The sequence below is a fragment of the Nyctibius grandis genome, chromosome 5 (assembly GCF_013368605.1).
Source record: "Nyctibius grandis isolate bNycGra1 chromosome 5, bNycGra1.pri, whole genome shotgun sequence".
Taxonomy (NCBI): domain Eukaryota; kingdom Metazoa; phylum Chordata; class Aves; order Nyctibiiformes; family Nyctibiidae; genus Nyctibius; species Nyctibius grandis.
In genome coordinates this window covers 17,455,208-17,480,659 of record NC_090662.1, presented here as the reverse complement: position 1 = coordinate 17,480,659, position 25,452 = coordinate 17,455,208, and the positions used below count along the sequence as shown (strand labels likewise).

At 38.6% G+C, this 25,452-nt stretch overlaps 1 protein-coding gene across 1 annotated transcript in view; it reads right to left on the bottom strand.

The window, feature by feature from the left end:
* Window positions 1-25,452, bottom strand: part of SLC2A13 (solute carrier family 2 member 13) — a 174,141-nt gene that overhangs the window by 40,530 nt on the left and 108,159 nt on the right. Inside the window, exons 5-6 of the mRNA XM_068401084.1 lie at window positions 8,698-8,861; window positions 3,661-3,781 (exon numbers count right to left, since the gene is read on the bottom strand). Of these exons, the coding sequence (XP_068257185.1) occupies window positions 3,661-3,781; window positions 8,698-8,861 (285 nt within the window). The remainder of the gene's footprint in view (window positions 1-3,660; window positions 3,782-8,697; window positions 8,862-25,452) is intronic.

The window sequence follows — 25,452 nt, the reverse complement described above, 5'->3', positions numbered from 1 at the left end:
TGTTATTTTGCATTCCTAAATTTACCTCTGAGCTTCTCTGTGGCCTTGATGATAAATAACAGATCACAGGTGCTGAAGAGATTAAGATCAAAGAAGTGAGGTGGTCACACTGCAAATATCTACACAATCTTACACGGGCTGAGTGTGAAAATGAAGTTTGATTTAACGACAGCACACAGATGAGCATTCACCTTGCCTTTCCTCAGTGCGACACCCACGCATTTCCACCTGTGAGGAGGCAAAGAGAATCTCAGGGTTCAGGGTGTTCTGCTGGGCTTGCGCTATTTCCATGATGTCCTTGTGACATATTTGATTTTTTTTCACTGATTTATGGATTGTTTTTTGGCTGTTGATCAACTACGCTATTGTACATCTCTACACCACATGAAAATATTTCACTTGATATTTGCAGCATATCTTACAGGTTTGTCTTCTGCAAACACGTACAGGTAACTCATACCTCCATTTGCATGGCACAGCTCTTTCAGAACACAGTATTCAAGACCTAGGTGCTTTTTTGAATTAGGACAGTGACTGCGTTCTTTATTTGCTAGTCTGTTCTATCTTCATTGTTATTCTAGCAGCAGGAACTAATCTGTGCAGAGGAATACGGATCTGAGGGAACAACAAACAAACACACTGTTTGTAGTAGCTCTAAGGCTTCCATAATGGACACCCACACTTACTCTAACCCAATGGATTTGCAAACATAAAAAGCATTTTTACCCTGCACAGTATCAGTGAAACTTCTGTCAGCAAAACACATTTCACTGATGTTTTTATAACTTATAAATACATTTTGGCAAAGACAAATACAAGTTATGTTTAGGAAACACCCCCATACTCTGAGATGGCCAAGCTGCAAACAGGTTTAGACTGACTAAGTGTACCTCACCTCAGAGAAGCATGGGATCACCGTTAGATGAAGGAGACTACGAGCTACATTTGCGTAGGTACATATATTTAAAAGTGGTTACAGTGGCTACAGGGAGATGGCGTTACGTGTTGATCTTCTGAAGTCCTGCTGTCTTTTGCTTTCCCAAAAACTTTCTGAGACTTCTCCAAGGCTTGCAAGATACAATGCTAAGCAATTGAGATACCAGCAGTCATACCAAAGTAAGCTAAGACATGGATTAAACAGCAAGAGAGCACTTTGTAGTTCCCACCTCTTCCTCCTTCCAGGACCATGCATGTTATGACAAAGCTCTGCAAGTGTAGAGATTTGCCACTGATTTAAAAATTTATTGCATGGAACATACAAAAGACTAACTTCCATCTTCTAACCCAGGTGGAATGGTGAAGACACCATCTACTTTCTCATGACAAAAATATTTTTAAAAGTTTCATTCAGCTTATTGACCATGTGCACAGAAAGCAGGGATCCCCATATCTTGAACAGCCACTTTTCCAAGTCGAATATAATTTATGGCTATGTGTCATCCCCTCCAGAAATAAGTTAGATAAAGGAATAAATTAATGTATATTCTCTACGGCAGAAAGAGCTTGGCAGAAAGGCACACTGAAACTAAGCTCCTCTGGGGACATTGCTGGACACAAAATGTTTAAATTTGGTTTTCTTCCCTTGATCCATGCTGAAAGCAAACAATATTTTTTGAACTTACTGCTATCTTGGCTGAAGACACCCAGGATTTTGAGGCTTCCTGGTACTGAGTCAGTGGCTAATATGACCTCCCAAAATGGACGCTAATATTCATGATGCTGAAGGAATATTCTTCCTCTGGCTCTAGCAGGGTCAGGGTTTGGTGATGTTTTGAAGCATGAAAATTGATATCCCAAATATAGCTTTAGATACACAAGTGTGAAAGCTGTTATTAACCATATCAATGCCTAATTTTTTTTAATCCTTTTAAATAAGTGGGTGCTGTAGCCTAATTCTGTGATTTGTGGGCAACTGCATCCATTTATTAGTTTCACCTCTCCTGGCTTTTGTGTCTCTTTACCAAGGCATAGTATAAGATTAAAATAGAAGCACCTAAAGCTTTCTCATACATTGCTCATTATTTCACATCCCCCTTACACATTCACTTTTATCTTTAAATGAAGAGAGTTTCTTCTATTTCAAAACACTCCCACATGAAAATATTTTCTTTTAGTCTCTTTCCTAGACCCTTTGAATTTCTATCATATCTGCTTTTGCTCACTTCATGTCCAAAACAGAAATTATGACACATTAAAGTATTCCAATAATTCATGAAACAACATGCTTTTACTAGAACTACCTGCTTTAATTTTTCATGCTTTTGCCCAGAAGTGCACACCGAGCAAGCCACAGCGAGTCTGAATTTCCTTCCTGACTAGCTGTGGTTAACTGGAAAATGAAAACTGTGTCGAATAATCTTTCATTACTTCTTAAGGTGGACTAGCCATATTTCTTCTATGCAGATTTTATACTGTTTCAGGTTATATAATCATCTAGCTTTATTAGATAACAAATAATGAGTTCTGCAAATGGTGTATCTGTGCTTCCCAGACATCCTTTCTAAACAGTTAATTTAAGTCCTGGGCAAATCCTTTTGTCATCCTGCTATTAACATTATCTTATTCTGAAAGGAGAGCATTTGGAAGCTTTTTCCCTCTATGCGTCTTTTAACCAGATTACTCGCCATTTGAAAAAGCTGTATAGGCACATCTCAAAAATTGCAAAATATAGTTGACTCTGCAGTAGAAAACAAGCAAAAATGCAGTTTTTGCATGTAGGGATCCTCACATATAGTAGTATCTAATGTTGCAGTTACTAGCATCTATTTACACTCTTTTAAAGACCTTCTGTCCCTTTCCCAGGGATCTATAAAGCTTCAGATCCTCAGAATCTTTCATCTAAGACATTGTGCTGGCATATGAAAAACCACAAAACCATATTTCTAGCCAATATCACTAGGAAACTAGAAGTGTACCTCATTTCTTGATATTTATCTCTATTGCAAACACATGTAAAACAGATTTGAATATAAGTAAGAATTTCTTCAGCCATCTAACTAGCCTTCTCTCTATAGGGAATTTTCTAGTCTGCCAGCTAAAAGAACATAAGAGCACTTATATGTGAATAAACCCCAGAAAATATAGAAAATGACACATTCGTAACACCCTAGAAGTAATGTTATTTGAAACTATGATTGTATATGAAAGTGCATCTTCTACCCACTATAGGAAAAAAGGTCCAAAAATCACATTTGTTTTAATTGTTAATTGGTCTGTAATTATCTGAATTTTTTTTTTTTTCCACTCAGGAAGACCAAAGGCAAGAAACACATCTTGAGGAGTTTACAGCTGTTATACACAACAAATCTACAAGTAGATGAATAACAGCAAGCATTATTTACAAATTACTTTTAAAAATTTCCTAACTTTGTGTCCACTATAAATTGCAGCAGGTGTGATACAGCAGAGGAGAACTCCAGTGTGTAGTCTGCCACTTAACCACCTTATTTAGTCCAAGGCTCCACAGGGTTATTCAGAGCATTTAAGCAAAATGTCTGATTTTCTTTGTTGAGTGAATTTACCATCTTAACTTTAGGTATCTAGCTTAGTTCCTTGTACTAGACTTTGTTAACACTTGTCTGTTACTCACACTAAGTTGTAAAATTCAATTAATCGGAAAAAATCTTCAAGAAGATTGGATGAATGATCATGAAATCTCACCTGTATTTTGTGCAGGTAGAGTTTTGATGTGAAGGATCTGTTGGATTAAGTGTGATTCTTGGCGAGACCTGAGCTGATAGCAAAAATCCCGAAGCTAGGATAATGAGTGCTACAGCAGTACCTAAAAATACAGATAAAGAACAATGTGATACTTTTCTCCAGAGCACATGAAATAATTCTTTATTGAACTGAACTATGCTTGGGAAAGCAAGGCACCCCATTACTATGCAAACAGCATTTGCTAAGGATTTGTGATGAGAACCTAAGAAAAATACCCTTTGCTACATCCATACCTTGAATTAGGTCAGATGTTAAAGTCAAGTGCATCAGGTTTAATGTCCAGATATTAAATTAATAGGTTGAGACTTTTTTTTTTTTAATATGTGGAATTGTAAGACTGCATGAATGAACGGATATATTCTTTTCGGTGTTAAAAATAATGCTGTAAAGGTAAAATTTAATAGTGACTTTGAAAACACCATACTGCCTCTCATTCCCAGACCTGGTCTTGCAGGCTTTCCTGTGAAACAGAAAACAGCATCAGCTTTTTCATTGACTCTGCTTCCCTTTGTGAAGTGAGAGAAATTTGACTTTTCATAAAACCACCACCAAAAAGCTCAACTGCAATTTCTGAACTTGTTCCAAAGAACAAACATAACGTATCTGCTAGGAAAGAGCCCCCTTCCACCTATTTGCTCCTGACCCCTCAACAAATTCCTTGCACACGAGCTGGGCAAAATGAGGAGAAGGAAGAGAGTAAAAAAGTTTCATACTTTGTGCAACAGGTCATTACTAGAACATAACTCATCGTTTTCCTACCTTATTTGTCACACACACACAATATGGTGTATCATTTTAATGAAAATTGATATACTTCACTACTTATGAGTACTGCCACTGTCCCAAACTCAGACTTAAAACCTTTACATCTTGCTACTTGACAAGGCATCTAATTCTATGTTGTATAAAATATCCTGTATATCTATTTGTATACTCACTATTTATGTGGCATGTTTTTTTTGAGAGGTTGCATAGAACATATACATGTTCCTGATTTATAGACTACCAGTACTAAAAATATAAAACTAGTTACAACTTTATCTGTGAGCTAGTTACTAATGATCTAATAACATTATCCTTACCATACAAAAACAGACTCACAAACCACTGAAGCACATCCCAGCTGGAAGGCAGATACATTTAAAAGCATGCAATGATACAGCTTAATGGTTGAGGGAAAATGGAGGATACTGTATTCCATTCCAAATACTCCTCATCATCCCTTTGCTCCGTATGTTAGAAGCATGTAAGTAATTTTCTCAGAAATGCATCTCTGCAAACCTTTAGAAATGCTGCCAAATTAAAAACCTTAACATGTCACTCTAGTAATCTTTAAGAAATTACACATTATCTGTTTTTTTGGCGTCCAGGTTTTTTTTTGTGGGAGGAGGGCAGAGGGGATGTTTTGGCAGTTTTGGGTGTGGGTTTGATGGTGTTTTTAAAGAGAAAAGCAAGAGTTTCCTAGCAGGCAAACCAAATATGTGAAAAACTTTTTCTGAGATGTAAATAATATCTTAAGTACCAAGATCTGCGTAATAAAATTATTCATGAATGTGTCTGTGCAGCAGTCACAGCCAATAGGTATGAATATGCATGAACTGGAGATGACTGACAACACATTTACCTCAGCTGAGGCAACTAAGACCTTAAACTCAATCACAAACTACATGTGGAGAAAGCATCTACCCATGATAAAACGTGATTTCAATTTATTCTATACTTGGCTTTGTACTGCTATGGCTAGTAGCTATGCTAAGAAAGCCAGTTTTCTGGGCAGGCTGGATATTGCACTAGATTTACTGTACTTTCAAAATGCCATAAACCAGACTGCAAATATCTTTAGACACGGCCTATAATCTTATTTATATTCATTCTAGATATGCTTTGTCTGTCTTTTAAGTTAACCAAATACACTAACACTCACTTCCAGTACCTCTGCAAATCTCTTGTTTCTTTGGAAAAGCAATGAATATGTAAACTTGGCGAATGAAGTTTATTATATATTTTCATTCTGTGGGAAGTTTGTCTATGATGAACAAAAACATACAATTACCGTACATCATTAGCTGAAATAAAAAAAAAAAGGATATATCCTGAAGATATTTTAGATCCTCTCTGTTACAAAAAGAGATACAAATTGTCCAATGCCCAAGTACCACCATGCTTTCAAACTGGAAATTGCTGAAGAGGAAAAAGGAAAACACAAATAAAATGGATACTGCACTTGTCAAAATTTCTGCATGTCTCCCAATTAACAGCTCTGAAGAAAGAAATTAACTGAAGAAAAAGAGCAAAAGAAAGATAAAGAAATGATGCCAAGATAGAAAATGAATGAAAACTAAGAGGAATCAGTAACTGCCATAAAGAGAACTAAAAAGGTGTGATTTTTTTTTTTGGCAGAAGCAGTTTACTATAATTTTCCTAATGCTTCTGGATCTATCTGAAAGGCTCAATTTTTCAAAAGTTGCTAATATTTTGAAAATTATAAAGATACATTAAATTAAATATAAAACAGCTCTTTCCCAGATGTTTTCAGAAAGCAAGAAAAGCTGCACAAGTTTACAAAATTAAATTACAGTATGTTGGCTTTTAATCAAAACATTAATGTTACTATCTCTCTACTGATTATTCTTGTAGGTTATCACCTAACAAACACCAAATCAATTAACCTTTACCAAAAAAACACCCACACCCTTGCAGCAGCAGGCAAAGGTAGTAGTTTTGTCTTCATTTTATGTAATGGGAGACTGGGGCATACCTGGGTTCTCCAAAGACCAGAGAAGCAGCCAGTAATAACTCAGCGTGGAAGTCAACGCCCTTAGAAACGCAAACCAAAGTAAAGCACTAAAATATAAGTTTACCCCATGAGAAGTCATCATGGAAAACAAATCTATCAGCAGATTTAGTAATTATCATTTTATTAAACAGCCCTCTTGCTAAGGAAGACACATCATATCCACCACTACCTAAATCAAAGTGTCAAATGTTGCATTAAAAAATTCTAAATAGTACAGAGCGATGACATATGATTTCATTACTGTCATTATTTGTATTTTCCTTAAGGAGGGACCCTATGATAAAGAACACAGCAAACAATGCAAAAAAAGTGATGTTGTAGACTGACAGCCACCAACCGACCACAGAAGACCATTTTTACCAAACAATTACTTTGTGTCCAAACATCATATACAACTAACCCTTGTATTATGCTCCTCTGTTAATTCTGTGTCTTAGCTCTATATCCTCCTCTGTTCTATGCCTAACATGCTTTGTAAGAGACATTTATATCTACATTTCAAACATATGACCTTTGAATACATTAACCAGAGCCAAAAAGCAGAGAGTTCTGTGATTGCATGAAAAGTCCAGGCGGGAATCGCAGCTCTACAGCTGGGTCCAGATAAGCAATAAACTTCTGAGGGGCTGGCCACACATATGAGGTTATTGGGGCCAAACATATAAATATATATATAAATACTCCATTCCAATAGAGTATAAAGAAGAGGCAGCACCCAAGAACCAGAAATACCAGTGCAGTGCCAGGAGAGATCCACTTCGCAGAAAGACAAGAAAACAGACAAGTAACACAGGGGAAATAAGGCACTGAGCATAGGGAATGGTACAGAACTGGCTCTTTCCCCTCTGAAAGACTTGGCACTGGCGGGAGGCATAGAAGAACTTATAGGGCAGATATATTTTAACTGATCTGAAGGTAGACTGTGATAAAAATACCGATTTGAGATTTTTGTTCATTTTTTGTTCATTTCAGACAAGAGGAATGTGCTTTTCCATTCTTCGTCATGACAACATTTCTAAACCTAGATCATGAAAAACGCTTCAGGTTTCTTGACTCCAAATCAAAATGCTAACACACCAAATACACATTTATTATAACTTGGAAATCAAATGCCTCCAAACTGCATGTTTTAATTTACAGATTTCGGTAACTGCATCAAACCAGACGCAGCACTGTGCCACCACTGTTCTGCCTATATAAATGCATTCAAACACTGTGAGTGTAGATTAACTCCCATCCCTTGGGAACTGCAGATGGCCAGCGACTTGGCAGGTGGTCCCCCACTCTGCTGGGCTGCATTAACTAGAAGTTTGGATCCCTGACAGTGACAACAGAACAAAATACAGAGACATTAAACCTTCCCAGCTAAACACTTGTGAACATGATTTCAAGAGCAGCAGAAACCATTTCTCTTTTCCAAACCGTGTTCTTGGAAACATCTGAACCTTTCAGACGTTCAGCCAGAGGCAGGTATCGGTCACAGACCGCTTCAGCCAGAACAAGCACATAACGTGGGAGCAAGCAGGGACTTCTTACCAGATAAATGGCAGGACGGGGCTGAGCGTAGGCAAGACCACTCACTCTGCCTTTTCCTGCTTCCAAGAGATGGCTACGTGATGAGTTATGGTGTTCGAATATTTGGACAAAATGTACAAGTCCAGAATTCTGTCTTTTAGTATCTCATACAGGAGATGAATTAAAATCACATTGGTGTAGGTAAGGTACGTACTGTATTGTGTTTGGGACAACTATGCAAAGAACTGCATCACTTTTTAAAAAGTGCCTCAATGGCTCTGCAATACACTTTCTCCAGTAATAAGATGTTCTGAATTCCAATTAAGGAGCCAGAAATTACATATCAACCAGCTGTGAAGTTCCAAGCATTTAATTCCTTATACTGGAAAAAAAAGTGCAAAAAAACTGAATGAAAACATTGTCAAACATGGCTTGAAGGAGAAACTGCACCTGAAAAAATAACATGCTAAACCTCTATTTTTTAAATTAGCCTTTAGCTGTGGTACTATACTACTAGTCTTGAAAAGAGGTAGAATCTCATGGAGAAGACGCAGTCAACACTGTTATTTTAAAGAGGACTACTCTGATAAAATTAGCACTTGAAATTTTATTTTCATTTTATTAATAATTATGAGGAATATACAACACAGTAGTTAAGCACTCACCTGTTAAGCTACCAAGTGTAAGTTTCCGGCGACCCATTCTTTCAACGAGCCAGACTCCCACAAGAGTAAAAATGAAGTTTATAAATGCTGTCAGTGCAGCCAGCCAGATCGCAAGCCTGTCGTCTTCAACTCCTGACATCTGCAAAATGGTTGCACTGTAGTACCTGCGAGCGGAGGGAGAGACAAATATGAACACCGTTGATTTCAATTTGGCTCATCTTATAGTTTCTAATTTTAAATCAAAAAAGATCATAACAAATATCAAGTGTGACCTCCTGCATAATGCAGCCGCAGACTGACACCCAATTACCCTGGTAAATCAGGCATAACCAAGGCATAACTCGTGCTTGACTAAAGTTTTGACTGCAAGACATCAGGAAATGAATCGCCATTCTCTTGGCTGTTTATATTTTCAATGGTCAATCATATTCTGCTAGAAATGGGGTTTGCATTTTTTGATTTAGATGTATCTGGCTTTCAAATCCAGCCGTTGCTTTGTGCTCTATCTTTTTTCTGCCAAAACATGGGATTTTAGCACTCTGTGTACTGTCTAGGGAAAGATAGCTCAAAAATCAAATACATTTTCACTCCTGTTAAAGGTCACACAGAACTAATCTATGGCATCCAACACATGGCAAGCGACACTTGCAACCTCCCGGTTTTAGGTTTTGCGGTTTTATTTCACTGCCACCGAAGCACCCAAAACCTTTTCTATCATACTACTTGTGTCTTAACCAGAAAACCATTGCCATGAAATGCCTCAGCACCATGTTGCAGGGATGTGGATCTGCACCCAACAGGAGCATTTAACAGAAATTTCTACTTCTCTCTAAAAGGAATCAACTGTTCCACAGAAACAGTAACTCATAAATAAATCAACTGAGCAAAACAAAAAGAAAAAAAAAAGGAAGCCTTCTACCATTTTTCAGAGATCAAATGAACACAGATATTGTGCCTATGTTGTAAGGGAGAGCTCAATAAACCTTCAAGAAAACACGAGAGTAGTTCTGTTCATGATGCAGAAGCGTTTTTCATCTTGTTCTATTAATTTGTGCTGACTGAAATACTGAATATTTAAGCCCTCAAATACCTAGCAGCCTCCAGGCTTTCACACAGTAATAACAATCAAAAATGTCAAAGCTCACTTTGTTTTTTTCCTGGTCAAAATGCAGCTTGCTTTACATGTCCCCTGATGTCTTAATGCCCAGATGTGTTATCCTCAGAAATTTTAGTAGTCCACATTTTTCTATTCTAAGCATAAAACACTTTTTATTTCAAATCAACAATCAATAATGGACAATATGCTCAACTGACTACTTGCAAAAGCGCTTGAGCCATTTAAGACACTACCAGCCACAAACAATTGCGCCTATGGCTGGATATTATGGCCTTGCCTGCTGGCTAAGACAAGGTATTTAGATTCTCCCAGTTCCCTTCCACAGCTCCACTTCCCCACCAGTACAGCCATTTGAGGCCATACCTACACAACCAACTCGTGGTGCAGCAGGAGAAGACCTCCAGAGTGAAACTTTTGGTACTGAGGTGCCAGTATCTACATACACACGGGTTCTGAGGCTGGCTCCGTGGTCTGCCTGCCCGTTAGCAACTGCAACGCCTCGTCCAGGCTCATTTTGTGTGAAAGGGCTGCATGCTCTGAGATCGCAGCAAGGGTGTGAATCTTGGAGAGATGAAGATTGATGAAGGACAGACGTCATCTGAATTAAAATGCTAATGTTAATGTGTCCTCACTTCTTAAGGCTCTCTAAATTGCTAACTGCCTGTCAAAACTTGTATCATACTGCACTGTTCTAGCCACCAAAATCATCCAAACAGTCTCTGATCTGCCAATACCACCTTTCTTTCTCTTCTTCGGGTAGAAAAATAACAATATAAATGTCAAGTCTTGGCCTGATGAGACCTACTATGAAACTCCTATTTAATTCCAACAGACAAGGCTTCAGGAAGCCATGTGTAACTCCACACATCTAAATCTTCTCAAAATCCAATTCTACTGGGAAGTCAGAAATTGCTAGTTGTCAGCAGCAATGTATAGCGTACTGATTCTAAATGGTTAAAAAAGCAAAGAATAAAGAATCACATAAAAGCACATAGGTGTCTACTGCCTGATATAGAAACAGGCACCTTCTACCCTCAACATTCCTTCTGGCTGCTTATTGCACTCACTGGTTATATATTCTCAACTAGAAGCTTACTGTTTATCCATAAATAAACAACATATTTCATTCATATGAAAAACAAACCAGGGAAATTTAGATTCTGCAAATCCAAATGCCAAGCTACCAAAGCCTGGGTGCTGGGCCATGACATTCATGTTTATTATGGCATAGCAATCTAATTTCAAAAATTTAAAAGAACACTTGCATAGATTATGATAACTACTAATTATATTTGCTTATGTTTATCTATTTTAGTATGCCCATTTTTTACACCAACCTGCACAGCCCTAACTGTCTGTTAATGTAACAAGATGACAGGTCTTCATAATTTCTTCCTGACAAGGAAAAAACCTATTTGGCAGAAAAAGGTTAAGTTGTGACTATTATACAACCATGGTGAATACTGCAGCTCCTGCAGGGAATGCAATTTCAGTGACAAAGTTGCGCAGTCCTAGCCTATTTTCTAAAATGTAAAGAAAATGACAAAAGCACACGTGTATCCTTGGAATTTTTAAGCAAGTACTGTATCTTACAGAGCAAATAAATACCGACGATTACAAAGCTGCACAAAGTAACTGAGTCAGATATATACAGAAAGATTTTAATATTGATCATTTCTGAGGATGTCAAAATTATGAAGTTGTTCTTTCAAGAGCTGCTGTACGTTAAAAATAAAAGTGAAACCTTTCCACATTCAAGAATCCTCAGACTAATCCTTTGACTATACACAGAAAATGCACACTATTGGAGGAGATGAAGCATCCCTAAATGCTTTCTTCCCTCTTCTCCTTTAAAGAGAGTATTTTTTTAATGCAATGACATCCAATGTTTAAAGAAAATGAGAGTTTCCCCCCTTCAAGCAGGTCTTACAGACAATTCCAGATGCATCAGGGTTCCTAGGTTAGCTCATCCAGCATCAGAGAAGCAGCCCACCATGCCAGGCTTTGTAGCTCTTGATCCCAAAAAATCTGCCTGTGCATACGGTGCCACCACAGCTTTGATTGCCCCCATCTTCCATGGGGGGATGCTCCAGCCCATCTGTTATATCAAGTCCAACAAAGTTACTGTCTAAGGATGTCAGACTTTTTGGACAGAATTTGTAATTCTTGTAAAATTAACGAAGAAATCTAAGTAACTCAGAAGTACCTGTCAACATCTTGAAAACATTTACATTTTTGCTTTGGTTACAAAACCAAAGTACTCTGGCACTGCTTTGAAAGGGTTTGTTAACATCTTCTAGCACAATACTTTGGAAATCACTGTCCAACTACACCGACTACTCAGTCCAAGAAAATCAGTCCCTAAAGAAAATGAAACCCTCTTATCTTTTTTTCTCAGCTCAACTGAAATAACGCAAAGTGAAATGGCAAGTAGTGCAATAGCCAAGAAACAAATGATTAAATACTGAAGAAAATCCAAAATAGTGGCAAATTCAACAGATTTACATACTCTTTTTCTGCAACTGTGCACGAATGAAGATCCTCTCCTGCTCTATCAGTTTACTGTATGTTACAATTATTGGACTAAGACAGCCAAAAGTATTCATAACAAAACATGCTCCACATTCACAAAATTGTTTTTCATTTACACCTTCAACCTGTTTCTCTGCTCCTTTAGGAATTACTAAAGCTTATTCCCATCAAATTTGATGACTTCCAGCATGGGAACTGCATTAGATGTGTCCAGGCTGGGTCAGGCGTGCAGCGTTACCTGGACAAGATACCCAGGGCACTGCAGCTTCCCCGGCCCCGAGCAGCAGGGCTGTCATGTTGAGGGAAGCCTGGCCACAACCCCCTCCTGCCCTGTCCTGGTTTGGCCTAAACCAGGCCGATTTTCCTTTCAGTGATTTTTACTTTCAGCTAAGTCTCCTCTAAGTAACTGCACCTTCTGAAACTAACTGCATGTTTTGCAGACAGTGTCTGCTTCCAGGACTGATAACGCTCGAAGTTTGTAGTTATCACTGAGGCACCGGTAGGGATGTTGTGCAGAAAGGCTCTTGCTGTACTTGTTCTTGAGAGAAACCAAGGTCACTGCTGAATTCCTCACTGCTTACGAGTGAAGAGCCGAAGGGGGGTCGCAGCTGCAGGGGGGAGCGGACAGGGCAGGTGACCCAAAATTGACCAACGAGGGTATTCCATCCCATACACGTCATTCTCGGTATAAAACAGGGGGGATCACAAGGGTCTCACTCTCTTTCTGCTATGGCCGGTGTCCAAGGAGGACTCCGTCTGTTTTCCTGCTGCCCCCGATCCCGATCCGTGCATCCCTGAATCCAGCTCTCGACCGTCGCTAGGCCGAGCCTGGGCCTTCCCGGAGCCTGCCCTGCAGTGCTGGTGGTGACGTGGCTGACTTCAGGGGAGCTCAATCTCGGTTTTGTATATATATTTGTATATATTATTTCTATTATTGTTATTATACTTTTTTTTCATTATTATAGTTTATTAAAACTGTTTTAACTTTCCAACCCGGAAGCCTCCCTTTTCCCTTTCCCTTTCCCTTTGGGGGTGGGGGGGAGGGTTAACAGAGAGCATCTGCCACAGGTTTAATAGCAGGCCCAGCTTTAAACCATGACATGCCCCTATAGCTCCAACTACAGTCACTCGTGCTGCCAAGCATAAGACAAAATGTAGTTATTTTAAAAACACCAATATATTGCAGCCTATATACACATGTAATACAGAGTCTTGTCCCTCAGATGACTTTTCAAGTGGTGAAAGTTCAGGTGAGAACCGGCAGGTCCACATTTTCAGGGACAGACACTTGCAGGCTGGCCATGGTGCAGTCTATCAAGCCAGGCAGCTGCATTAGTATGAGACTATGTCTACACCAACGCCAATGGGGAAGCTGGACCATTTAGACAGACACCATCTTGTAAAAAAGATCTGAGGGACTAATGCTAATTCAAATTTCACATTGATTGGAACAAAAGTCTCCCACTCAATTTACAAGTCTTCTAATTTGTTTCATGTCTCCCTCCTTTTGCAAACTATCACATGTCCCTGTAAATAAAGCTATAACGTTCTCCAAGATAGTTCATTGTTCTGACACAAGTTGTGAATATACACTTTATGACAACGGTGAGGAAAACAGGGTAAGCCATCCTTATAATGACACCTTTAGGTGACAGAAGATCATGGTGGTTTTACATCTTGCTAACCTGAATATCAACAGTCCAACAAATGGTATTGCCATGGCGTGGAACACAGAACCTCCACAGCAATACAACACTTGGCAGTGGCTGGCTTACCTTGCCGTGTCCCACTCACTGCATGAGGAGGAGCTGGGGAAGACCCCAGGCTCCTACCTATGGGTCCCGAACCACTCCACCTACTCGAAGGCCTGATGTGAATCCGCACATGATATACTTTTGCTGAGAACTGAAAATGAATTTGTGTAACAGTACTACTGTTATTAACTGGTTTTAATCCTGCAGATGTAGATGTCTTCCTCCTTAGTCTTTTGTCTGCAGCTTGAACACAACAATTGCATCGTGTCTGGTATTTCTGAAGATTCAGAGGTGCTGAAGAAACAAGAAGCACAAGCCGGGAAACTTCCACTGGAATTACCACCACTGAAAAGAGGCCAGGCACATGGAGTAACTGCAGATTAGTGAAAGACGGACTATATAAGCTTGAGAACAGCTTCTAGAGCAAAGCAGGCTTGTAGGCAGCGCAAGCTTGCATCTGCCTGTCCCATCCATTTACACTCAGGTTATGACAGAGGGTTAATCTAGAAAGTTTAAGCTCACACTTTCATCGCTAAGGGCCTACAGATTTACCATGGCTTCACCACTATGTTAAACTGTGGCAATTCATCTGTGTAGCTGAACTCACAGAAACAGCTGGAGAAAGCGAGAGCAGCATATGGGAAATTAGATGCCAAAGTACTGCAAATTAAAACAAGATAGGAAGAAGTTGATATCTGGAAGGAACCAAAGGCAGCAGATGTTCTAGGTATGGAGGCTCTCTGACAAGAGTGATTCTATGGTCCTGCTAAGCACCATATGGAGCCTGGGGAAGGGAAACAGGCACATTGGCAAGGTGCTGTAGTACCAGCAAAGTAAAAATATCCCTTGGTTAGACTTGTTTGAAATAAGGAAATAAGGATTGCAGAGCAGTCTAGCAGCATTTGATGATATAATTGGAGTGTTGGATAATGTGGTTCAACTTCCCAGCTTCATGTTCTGCACACCACAGTGATAAGGGAGATGTGGCATTTTCCACTCACAGAGGTTGCCTTTAGAGCAACCATGGACACCAGTTTGGCGACCTGGGAAGTTATTGAAACTCTTCTGCTTCCCTGTCTACATCTCTAATCATGTCTGCCTCATCTCTTACCTTGCTTTTTAAACCCCTTGCTTGAGCAGGGGGCTGGACCAGATGACCTCCAGAGGTCCCTTCCAACCTCAACCAGTCTGTGATTCTGTGTAACAGAGCTTTGCACAATCAGACACAATTTTGATCATCTCCTTTCTGAACTCCTATAATACAAATTATTAATATTAATTTCAACAGTAGCACTGATATTATGAAATATCGGAGCGCAGATCTGCTTTACAATGGGAACTCCCTTTGCCAGACAAAACTTCTTTGATGCTGAATCTCCACTAGCTATGGATAATGAAAATGGAAAGTCACAGAAAGGATAAGATCTAACCTCATCTTTGACAGTTCACATATATCAAAGTTGATCACAAAAACTCTACAAATCCATTTCATTACTATGACTCGGCATCAGTCCCAGGACTATCGCATTAGTCAGTTTACAGGCTTTAGATTCCTTAAAAAACTAAAACCTTAAAACATGAACTGTTAGGTTGAAAAAGGGAGTATCGAACAACCTCAACAACCTTCTGAAAGCCCATGTAGTGACAAATGGCACAAACCTGTCCCGACAAACTAGTTCTGTCAGGTCTTGTACAATCATCTCACAATCTCTGCTCTCCTCCAATCCAACTTGATTGTAAACTTCTTAGTCATCTTTTCACTTAATTTCGGAAAATTATGCAGACAGCCTCTTGCTTGAAATCACATGACTTGATTGCTTTCCCCTTTAGCATGTATACCACCTTGCTTCAATTCCTACTTTGAAAACATGCCTCATGACCTACTGCAGACTGGCAGCACCCAAACCAACACAATTAGCCTGTCGCAAGGTTCTGCTCTGCACAAGACTGTTTCGGTGCCAGTCCCTCCTGCAGGACACCCTGCTGTTCTCTAAAATACTAACAGTTGTTATGTTTCAAAAACATTAGTAAACCTGGTTTCACCTTATGCATTTAAAAATCACAGAGAATGTGAACAATGATATTTACACAAGAAAATATTGTATATAAATATATATGACTCCATGCACAATTATATACACATATACACACACACAAACTTTGTGGCTAATATCATTCTGTTAAACGCAATGTATCTTGTTTTACTTCACATGACGAATCATTCAGCAGGGCAGCAGGGGACATTTTGTCATATCTACTGTTGTCTTCCAAAGATACTTAACAATAATTTTAATCAATTATAAGACGTTGCTGTTTGTGCACGTCAGCGCATCTCTCATGGCAGAGATAAGCTGTGCCCGTACGACAATATACAAATAAAGAGTCTTTTATCATCTATCCACTGGACATCAGTAAGACCCTTCCAGCTCATTAGCTCCTAAGGCAACCGGACTTCAGCTATAAAACAGGACTACTGGATACACGCACCTTTATTTTCAGGTTAAGAAGGCAAAACATCTAGGGACTAGATCCCGAAATCTCACTGAAGCCTGCCGTTTCATAGCAGGCTCTGCTGATTTATAGGACCCCAATTTAACACCAACAGTTGAATATTCTTTCCCATACTTCTACTTTTGAAGTCCTGAAGAGCTCTCAGAGGAAAAGGTTGGTCTATCATCTCAAAGCCTACACTGAATTTTTCCAAATGAGTGCCTGGGAGGCAACCCGGGGGAGTGCCACTGTGCGCTTACCTACTGTAATTATACTTTCAAATTCCCCATTTAGCAGTAACGATGTATTGTGTTATAAATGCTTTCCACATAAAGTGAAATGACATAGTGAAGGCCATTTATTACAATCAGTATATTTTGATAATAAACAACCTCAGCATTTGGTATTGACTGATTAACTCTATACACCCAATAGGTTCTCTGATTCACCACATGCTATCCTTGTGCAAGGCACATGAAAAGGTTTTAAGGATTACCATTTAATTATGTTAAGAAAACATGGGATTTTTTTTAGCATCCAAAGAGAATAAATTCTATAGCTATTAAGCAAAGTAAGTGTATCAGTGTTTGACAGGGATTAAAAACACCTATAAAGGCTTAAGATCACCAAGATACACAAAGGAATTCACTTCCCTAATTTAATGGGATACTGTCACATAGCTATTGGGTCATTTGAAAACACTGTTGCAGTATCTGCTGTGAGATTGGAGAAAAATTCCTTTTCTTCTTTTTTTTTTTTTTTTGCTTATTCACTCTGCACCAGATACAGCTTTGCACACAGCCAGAGTGCTTTTCACGCTCAGTTGTTTCACCCGTTTACATGGGTCCTTCACAGGTCTCACCTGAAACTACAGGGGAGGAAAATTGTTTTCTTCTTCAAAATAGAAAAATGGTAAAGTCAAGGAGGAGTTAGAACTATTATTTAAAAGAAAAAAAAAATCAGGCAGGAAAATAATACCCAACTCCTACATAAGTCTGGAACAGATAAAGTGTTCTGTAAATTCGAGGACAGAACCCTATAGTTAAATCTATTGAAGAAGTAGGTCGAATTTTAACTGGAGAGTTAACCTGATGAGTAACAGGCAGAGCTGAAAATCAAATGAAAGCACTGGGACGAACAAAGTCTTGACCATCCTCCTCCTCTTCCCAAAACAGAGATGAAGTTTCCAGCACAGAACAAATAGGTTGGACTCCGTAACACCTATATGCTTTAGCACTGCAACAAAAAGCAAAGTAATGTCAATTTTTTCACCTTGTCTTCGGTGTCTTCACTCAGTATGTAAGTGCCTAACTCTTCAACAGAACCTTTATGAAAGAAAATCACCACCATCATCCTTATTTTATAAATGGAGACCACTGAGGCTTTTGGGAAGAGGAGGAAGACAGATAACTATTTGCAGTCATCCACCAGTACTACCTGCAGCAGAATAATGACACTCCAGAGTCTCACGGCAGATAAGTGCTCTCTGCATATTAATAAGTATAAAAGCAGGGAAAGAAAATCCCCCAGGTGTTTCACAAAATATACCTCATTCAATTATTCATTTATTCTGACAACTTCAGTCTAATTTAAATTATGTTTAAAATTCCAGGGTATTCTAATGCTGGAAAGCACTAATGCCTGCCGTAAGCTGTCTGGGATCCCCTAAAATTAAATCAGTCCTCATTAAAAATCAATAGACTTGCTAAATGTATGTAGCATTAAAAAAAAAAAAAAAAAGGAAAATCAAGTTAGACCCTTTGTTTAAGCCAAGGCCAGCGGCAAATAAAGGGACTACATACACTATAGTCTCACTGTAAGAGCCAGGAGTTAGTAAGCTGGGAGTAATGGGATCTCAAAAGGTAATGAAAAAAAATGAAACAGGCTTTGTTTTGAACCTAGTTCATGGATGCTTTCTGAAGAAAGAGCAAGTTTCTCTGCTAAATATTTATTTATCTTTTGGGAAAAAAAGTACTACTTCTAATTTTCACTTATGAATAATAGAAAGAGAACATCACAATTTAACCCTAACTTTTCATCCATGGTTTAGTATCTGAATGGAATCATGCTAAATGTCCCAAACTTCCCTTCCAGGCAGGCAGAAGGAAAAAACATATGTTAATAAATGCACTATGAAGTGTTTTAAAAAAAGTAATTTCAGTGTTCCTTACAGGATCTAATCTTTCAGTCATTTTTCATTTAAGAAAAAAAGAGGATTTTTTTTCACGCACAGCAAGGCAAAGCGTTATTCAGTTTGCACAGCAGTTGTTTTCAGATAGTCCATCTTCAAAATATCGCACCTCTAGTTCTTTCATTCACCCCAGCAGGGTCAGTTTCCCCACATACTCTCTGTGGAGCTTTACACAGGACAGCTCTGAGTAACCGTGTTGGTGGAGCTTCCTTGGGAAACCATTTCACATTTTTATTAGACAGCACTGAAATAACTGCCTAAAGGTACCATACTATCACCTACCACTGCAGTATCTGAGCTTTGTTTACATTTTTCCTAATTATAAATGTATGGCAAATACATAGCAACATATTTAGAATGATATTTTCAATATATACAAATGGGCACTACCTAAAAATGTCAGGTTAAAAATAGTCCTTTCCATGGCCGAGATATATGACTCAATCCTGGGAATATTAGTCCCAGCGTTCCTCTTAGCAACGAATTCATTAATATACATACATGGATCTTCTTGTAGAAGGACATAAGCATTTCACTACTACTTGGGAGAACACAGCTAGTTCAGAGTGATTAGCTAGGACTGAGAGCTCACAAACTATCTCTAACATTTTCTGCCAATTCGTCAAAAACCATGGTACTGTACACACCAGAGATGGTACTGCATCCACACAGAGAAGACAGGTTGTATGTACTTATAAGTTGTAGAACACTCATTAAATAAATGAATTTTACAGCCACAAAGCTGCAAAGCCCTAATTTGGCCCCTGATGGTGTAATGAAATATGACACAATCTTTGTAGATGTGATCTTTACAGATGTGACCATATTATTTGCCTATTTCCTCTGCTACTGATTCCTGATTTCTGCTCACTGATCCCCACGGTGGTCTGAGCCCCCATGCTCACATCAGCTCCTGCCCCTTCTCCTCCCTCCCAGAAGCTCTGTCAGGCTCCTGCTCTCTTATCATCCTACCATTTCACTCCTTGCACAGAGTAGATTATTTCTGTTATCTCCTCATCTCTGAATGCTTCATCTTTCACTCCTGCTATCCAGGTAACAAATTTTTAAAAACATAATTTAAAACACAAACAACACCCCCAATCCAACCAAAAAAACCCCAACCCACTCCTTCACTCCTCCAGTTCTTGTATTTTCAGGTAAGGGGTATCTTATGAAAGCTCAGCAGCTAAGCACAGGAGACTAGATTTCAAAAGAAAAATACTTCCTTCCATGAAACCACACTTTCTTCTTTTTTTAAATGTAAGTTCACTTACAGACAACATACCATTATGAATCTAAAAGTTTATAGAGTTTTAAATGTTCACACAAAACCAGAAACAAGATCTTTGTAAATCTCCCAAATCTGTAACTATCTTACTAAAAACTCAGTCTTCCATATACAGAACTTTATTTCCATATTGAAATCATATAAATTATCAAAATAATTTGTCTATGGCATATAAAAACTAGTTAATATTCCAGTAACACTACAGGTATTAATTCACATGTGAAACCTGATTAATATTCTATCCTTTTCAATTTTAATTAGAAGATGTTGCATCAATAATGTTTATCTTGCATAGCTTAGCTCAACCCATGAGAACGATTGCAATGAATTCTTGCTAAGAATCCATGAAATTGGTCTAAAATAGTGAATAGGTCATTGTAGTATCTTCTGATCACCAAGAAAAACTTACCAGAGAAAAAATACAGCCTATGTGGTTATCAAGCTATATATTTATTTTAAGATACAGATTGACCTTCTAATACAGATTCCCTAAGGACTTTTAATCTGAGTCTTGCCCATTTTGTAGAAATCAGTCATTAATTGCTCTATCAAGCCTCCTTTCTTAGGTTGCTGAACTCCAGCTAGTGTGAATTTTAAAACCAAGAAAGCCCACAACTGCCCTTCAGCTTCCCTCCTGCTTGTCCCAATGTCACAATTATCAAACCCAAGTGGCCAGAGACAACGCTGCTCTTAAGAATGGAGCAGCTAGACAGCTCAAAACCAACAGAAAGTCCTCTACTGTCTTAAAGGCTTTGGCTTTCTTTGGATCAGGTTTCAAATACTTGAACACAACATCCTGGTCCCTCCAAAAGAACAAGTGTCAGGCCAAACAACAGGCTGCACTTCTTGAAAGGCAAGAGGATGCACAAAGGGAAAAACTAATTTAACCAGAAGTTAGGCTACTGAGACAACTGACTGTCAGGGGATTCCAGCAATGAGAAGAAAACAGAAAAAGATATAACTAATAGCAGAATATATTGCTGGGGACATAGGGTTGGACAAAGGACAGCAGAAATGAGAAAGTGAACAGTTAACAACTCAGTGAGGAAAAACTCATCTGCAAGGTAAGTGAGGTTGACAAAGGCCCTGGCACATGGTGCAGGATGGCAGCACCCAAGCACACAGCAACGCAGCCAGTGCTGTGCCACAGAAGCCTCTAGCATCGCTGTACTGTTAGGGAGGAGCTCTTAAAGCCACTGTGATGACCCTAATACATACACCCAATGATGGTGGAATAAATGGTGGAAGCCTACTTTAAGAATGTTGCAGTAAATACACTTTTTCTTCTTGTTCTGAAAGTCTATTACAGCACCACACAAAAAAAAAAAACAACCAAATGAAGAAAATCTATTGGCACCAGTCCCACAGTCATTCAGGGAAAACTCCATGATGAGCAATGAAGAAGAACAGCATGCATATGTGCATGAGTACCCCACAGCTGCAGTCACTACTGGGCACAATGCCCCTACTAGTAACAATTTTAAGCATATGTCCTACGTAAGACAAAAAAATAGTTCTGGGAAATAACTGGCACAAAAGTCTTCCCTGGGCTCAAATGCACAGATGCATCCATATTATAAACAGTCATATCAAGACTGTTTAAAAAACAAAAAGAGTAATTCTGGAGTGACACCATCTGAGCTCATTATTCATGGTGGCAGATGAGATCCTTTTTTGGAGTACTGGTTTTGGCAAATATATCCTAAGTTGACCACCTCAACTGACCATTCTAAATCTGCATTCAGAAATTTATATTTTTATATGTTTCTGGCACCAAATATCAAGAAATGGCAACTGTTGTCTTTCAAATTCATGCCATTCATTTGTGGTGCTTTAATTGAGACTTCTAAATCCAATCTCAGGTTTTAGTATTCATACCATCAACTATTTCCCTTACAATATATTTCAGACATACACTGCACATAGACTAGATCTTGACAGACTTATATTTTCTCCTTCCTTAGAAAGCAAAATTAATTGCATAGCAAATTTAAATGCGTGCAGTGTGAATATTAACTTGGCAATCTATTACACACAATCTTTTCTGTTGTCTTTTGTCCCATCTGTTCCAGCAGAGAAAGGAAAAAATTACAGCAGATCCAAAAAATTCCTTAGAGTGGTATCACCAATATGCACAGATTTTTTTTCCTTTCATGTTCAGGATGGGTAAAACCACAGAAGTAATGTTAACATAGCATATAAATGACAACCAGAAGACCAAAGGGTTTGATTTCTGATGTTTGAATGACTAATCTACCTGAATGCAGCATCTAGGTGCTGCATTTGAAATTTCCTCTTCACTTTCAACAGTAAAAATTGCCTGAACAGCCTAGTTCTTTGCCTCTCACTTACTACAAAGTAATCTGCAAGCATCCCAAGTATGTCTTTCTGCTTTTCTGCCAATAAACAAAGCATCAGTCTCAAGTTCTGGTGCTCTAACCTGAGATTCTCAAGCTAGACCTCTTCCTACCCACGATGTTTCGCTCTGTGCCCTGAGTGTGCTCTGTGGACATGCTCTGATTACAGCACAGGTGAGAAGAACCGGATTCTAATTCCCAGTCCAGAAAATTTAATACAAAAATGTAACATCATCAGCTGGAAAGACCCAGAAAAAGCTTTTAGTACCAAACCTAGAGAACCAGTTTCACAAGCCGAGCTCCTTTCAACAAGTGTGCCTCACCTGGTGCACTGGGTGCCCCAATCACCAAGCCCTACTGCACCTTAAAGCCACCCTTCTGACTTCTTTTGAGAAAGACCTACCCCAGGTTAGACACCTCACTCTAGGAGAAGATTCATGGCTGAAAATGCAACAGGCAGCAGGTATCGCCCCACGTTACAGAATCACAGAATCACAGAGTGTTAGAGGGACCTATTTCTCCCCTTGCCACCACCTACAACATGGCTTGCTGGTCCTCTGGTCAAGCCCTTGACCTTTGTGAATCCCGTTCACAGACACCTCAGTCTATGCATGTTCTATATGAAGACCTCAGGAATTTTACCTGAGGAAACTGAATTTACTCACTCCTCCATCGATTTAGCTCTTAGCTTGTACTTTCTTAATTCTTATGTGAGTGCAACTGTGTTTCGCCACTGCTGTGAAGTTTGTGACGTCTGCACCAGTTGCCATCCATAAACGCCAAGTAGAATTACCATTACTCCTTGGATGCAATAAGAAAGTTAAAGCAGCTATGAAATAGACCTCTAGCAGAGGACTCCAATACGTTTCTAATGTACTGTGAAAAATAAAACTGTACTTAGAAAAACACTGAATGGCTATTTTGGGAACGTATGTTGCAACACAGCCTGCACAATGAAAGCAAAGCAATATGTTGTGAATGTGCCACCTATTTAAAAGGACAAACACATTGCTCTTCAGTACGAAATGTAACAATTAAGCACCACAGCAAAATTATTAGAGCTATATAAAGCATGGTGAAGACTAATGTAATAAAGAGTTAAAGGCTAATGTAATAAAGAATTGGATTCTCTACAGTGCAGAATAGTAGTCTTTTAATCTATGAACCATATGCTAGGCAATAAGATTTGCTTGATAATCTCCAGAGTGTGTTATACACAGTATACTTCTATTCGACAAGGAAATTCTGTTCTAAATTTACATAACAGCTTTTAAAATGTTCTTATATTATAACTTAACCACATAGGAGAGAACTTACTGGTAATACCATGGACGCAGTTCAGTATGAAGTATGCATGCCATCATTTACTGCTATGTGTTATGTATAATATTTACATATAATTTGAATTTAAAATTCAGTGAAGCTGCTAGAAAATACATATAAAACAGAGTTTAAGATAAAATTGCATGAAAATTTCTAACACAATGTCAATAAATAGCTGAAAAGATTCTATGCTATATATTTTTAAGAGTCCCTTCTGAAACTACATTTTAACTTCTCTCTGAAATTATCACTGTTACTTGTGAACACCTAGGTAAAGGATAGATACAGAACAGTCTTTGTGTTTAACTGCTTTGAGCAAATACTTTCCATATCTGCTGTCTGTTTTCCTGTGTTGCCTCTGAGTAAAGATCACTTTCATGTTTATATTTCCTTGTTGCAGCTAATGAAGCTGCCAAGTTTTAAATCCCTGGCAGCTTATACTATTCAGACCAATTATTCTACGCGCAAGGACAGCTCGACTACAAACAATTTATGTTTTCTGTCCTTCAGAGTTCATCATGTGAACTCAAGGCCAAGATCAAAAATGTAAATTTTAATCCCAGTTCTATGACTTTGTAACCTTGGAGATGTCATTTCATTCCTTCGTGTTTGTTCCTCCTCTGCAAAAGCTTTTTAAATATCTTTTCCACACTTCTCATGAGAAGATTCATATGTGGATGCTACTTGAAAACAACTGGAAAAGAGAAAGGAAACAAAGGTAGGTGTTGATCAGTTCTCCTAATGCTCACCAGAAGTACCTCATGGAGGTTGGCATTACGGCTTAGGAATACGCTGAACAGTACCAGTGATGTCAAAAACAGGGAGGTGAAGAGTGAGGTTATTTTTCAGGGAAATGAAAATGAAATCTGGATTTTTCTCTGAAATTTTTAAGAAGCTAAAATTGTCTTTCGCTACCTTTCAGACTCCAATAAGAGAATACTGTCAAGATCATCTTCCACTCCATATGAGGAGCCTCTTCTGCAAAGAACGACTGGAGGGACGTGTTTTGGAGATAACATGCAACAATCCTCAACAAAACTTTAGCACTGATGTGCTCAAGTGACAAGTACTTGAAAAATGCTTCAAAAGGCTACACTAGTAACATCAGCACTAAGCCCTGCACTTGGCAAACACTAATCACAAAAGCAAAGTGAAGAAAAACTAAGGTATTCTTATTTAATTAAAGAAATGGAGAGAAGATATGAGGAAGAATAATTACATTAATTTTGTATTAATTCCACAATTTAATGAAAAATTAATCTAATCATAACTTCAACAGAGAATCTATTCTGTATCCATCAATGTGCTATCTTAGGGGAAATCAATTTAATGTACCAAACAGTAACACCTAGGTTATACAATTCTCAACCAGTTACAGAACAAAGGGCCTCAGAGGGAGTTAAGCAGAATATGCTGGCGTAAGAAAGATTTATTACACATACCTTAGTATGGCGACAGGGCCCTGCGATTTCCCATGTTACTTCTGCTCCACCACATCAGGTGTACATTTACAACAATAACAAGATTTAACAGTGTTGAAAATAAAAACTTTAAAATGCAGGTAGCCTGCTGCATATTATTGTAGGCAGTTATCCTCTTTGAGCTCTAACATAATTTTGAAACATGAAAGATCTGATTTCTGATAGTACCAAACCAGGTGAGAGTCCTCAATGGGACCATGGTGAAAGGAACAAAGTGTATGA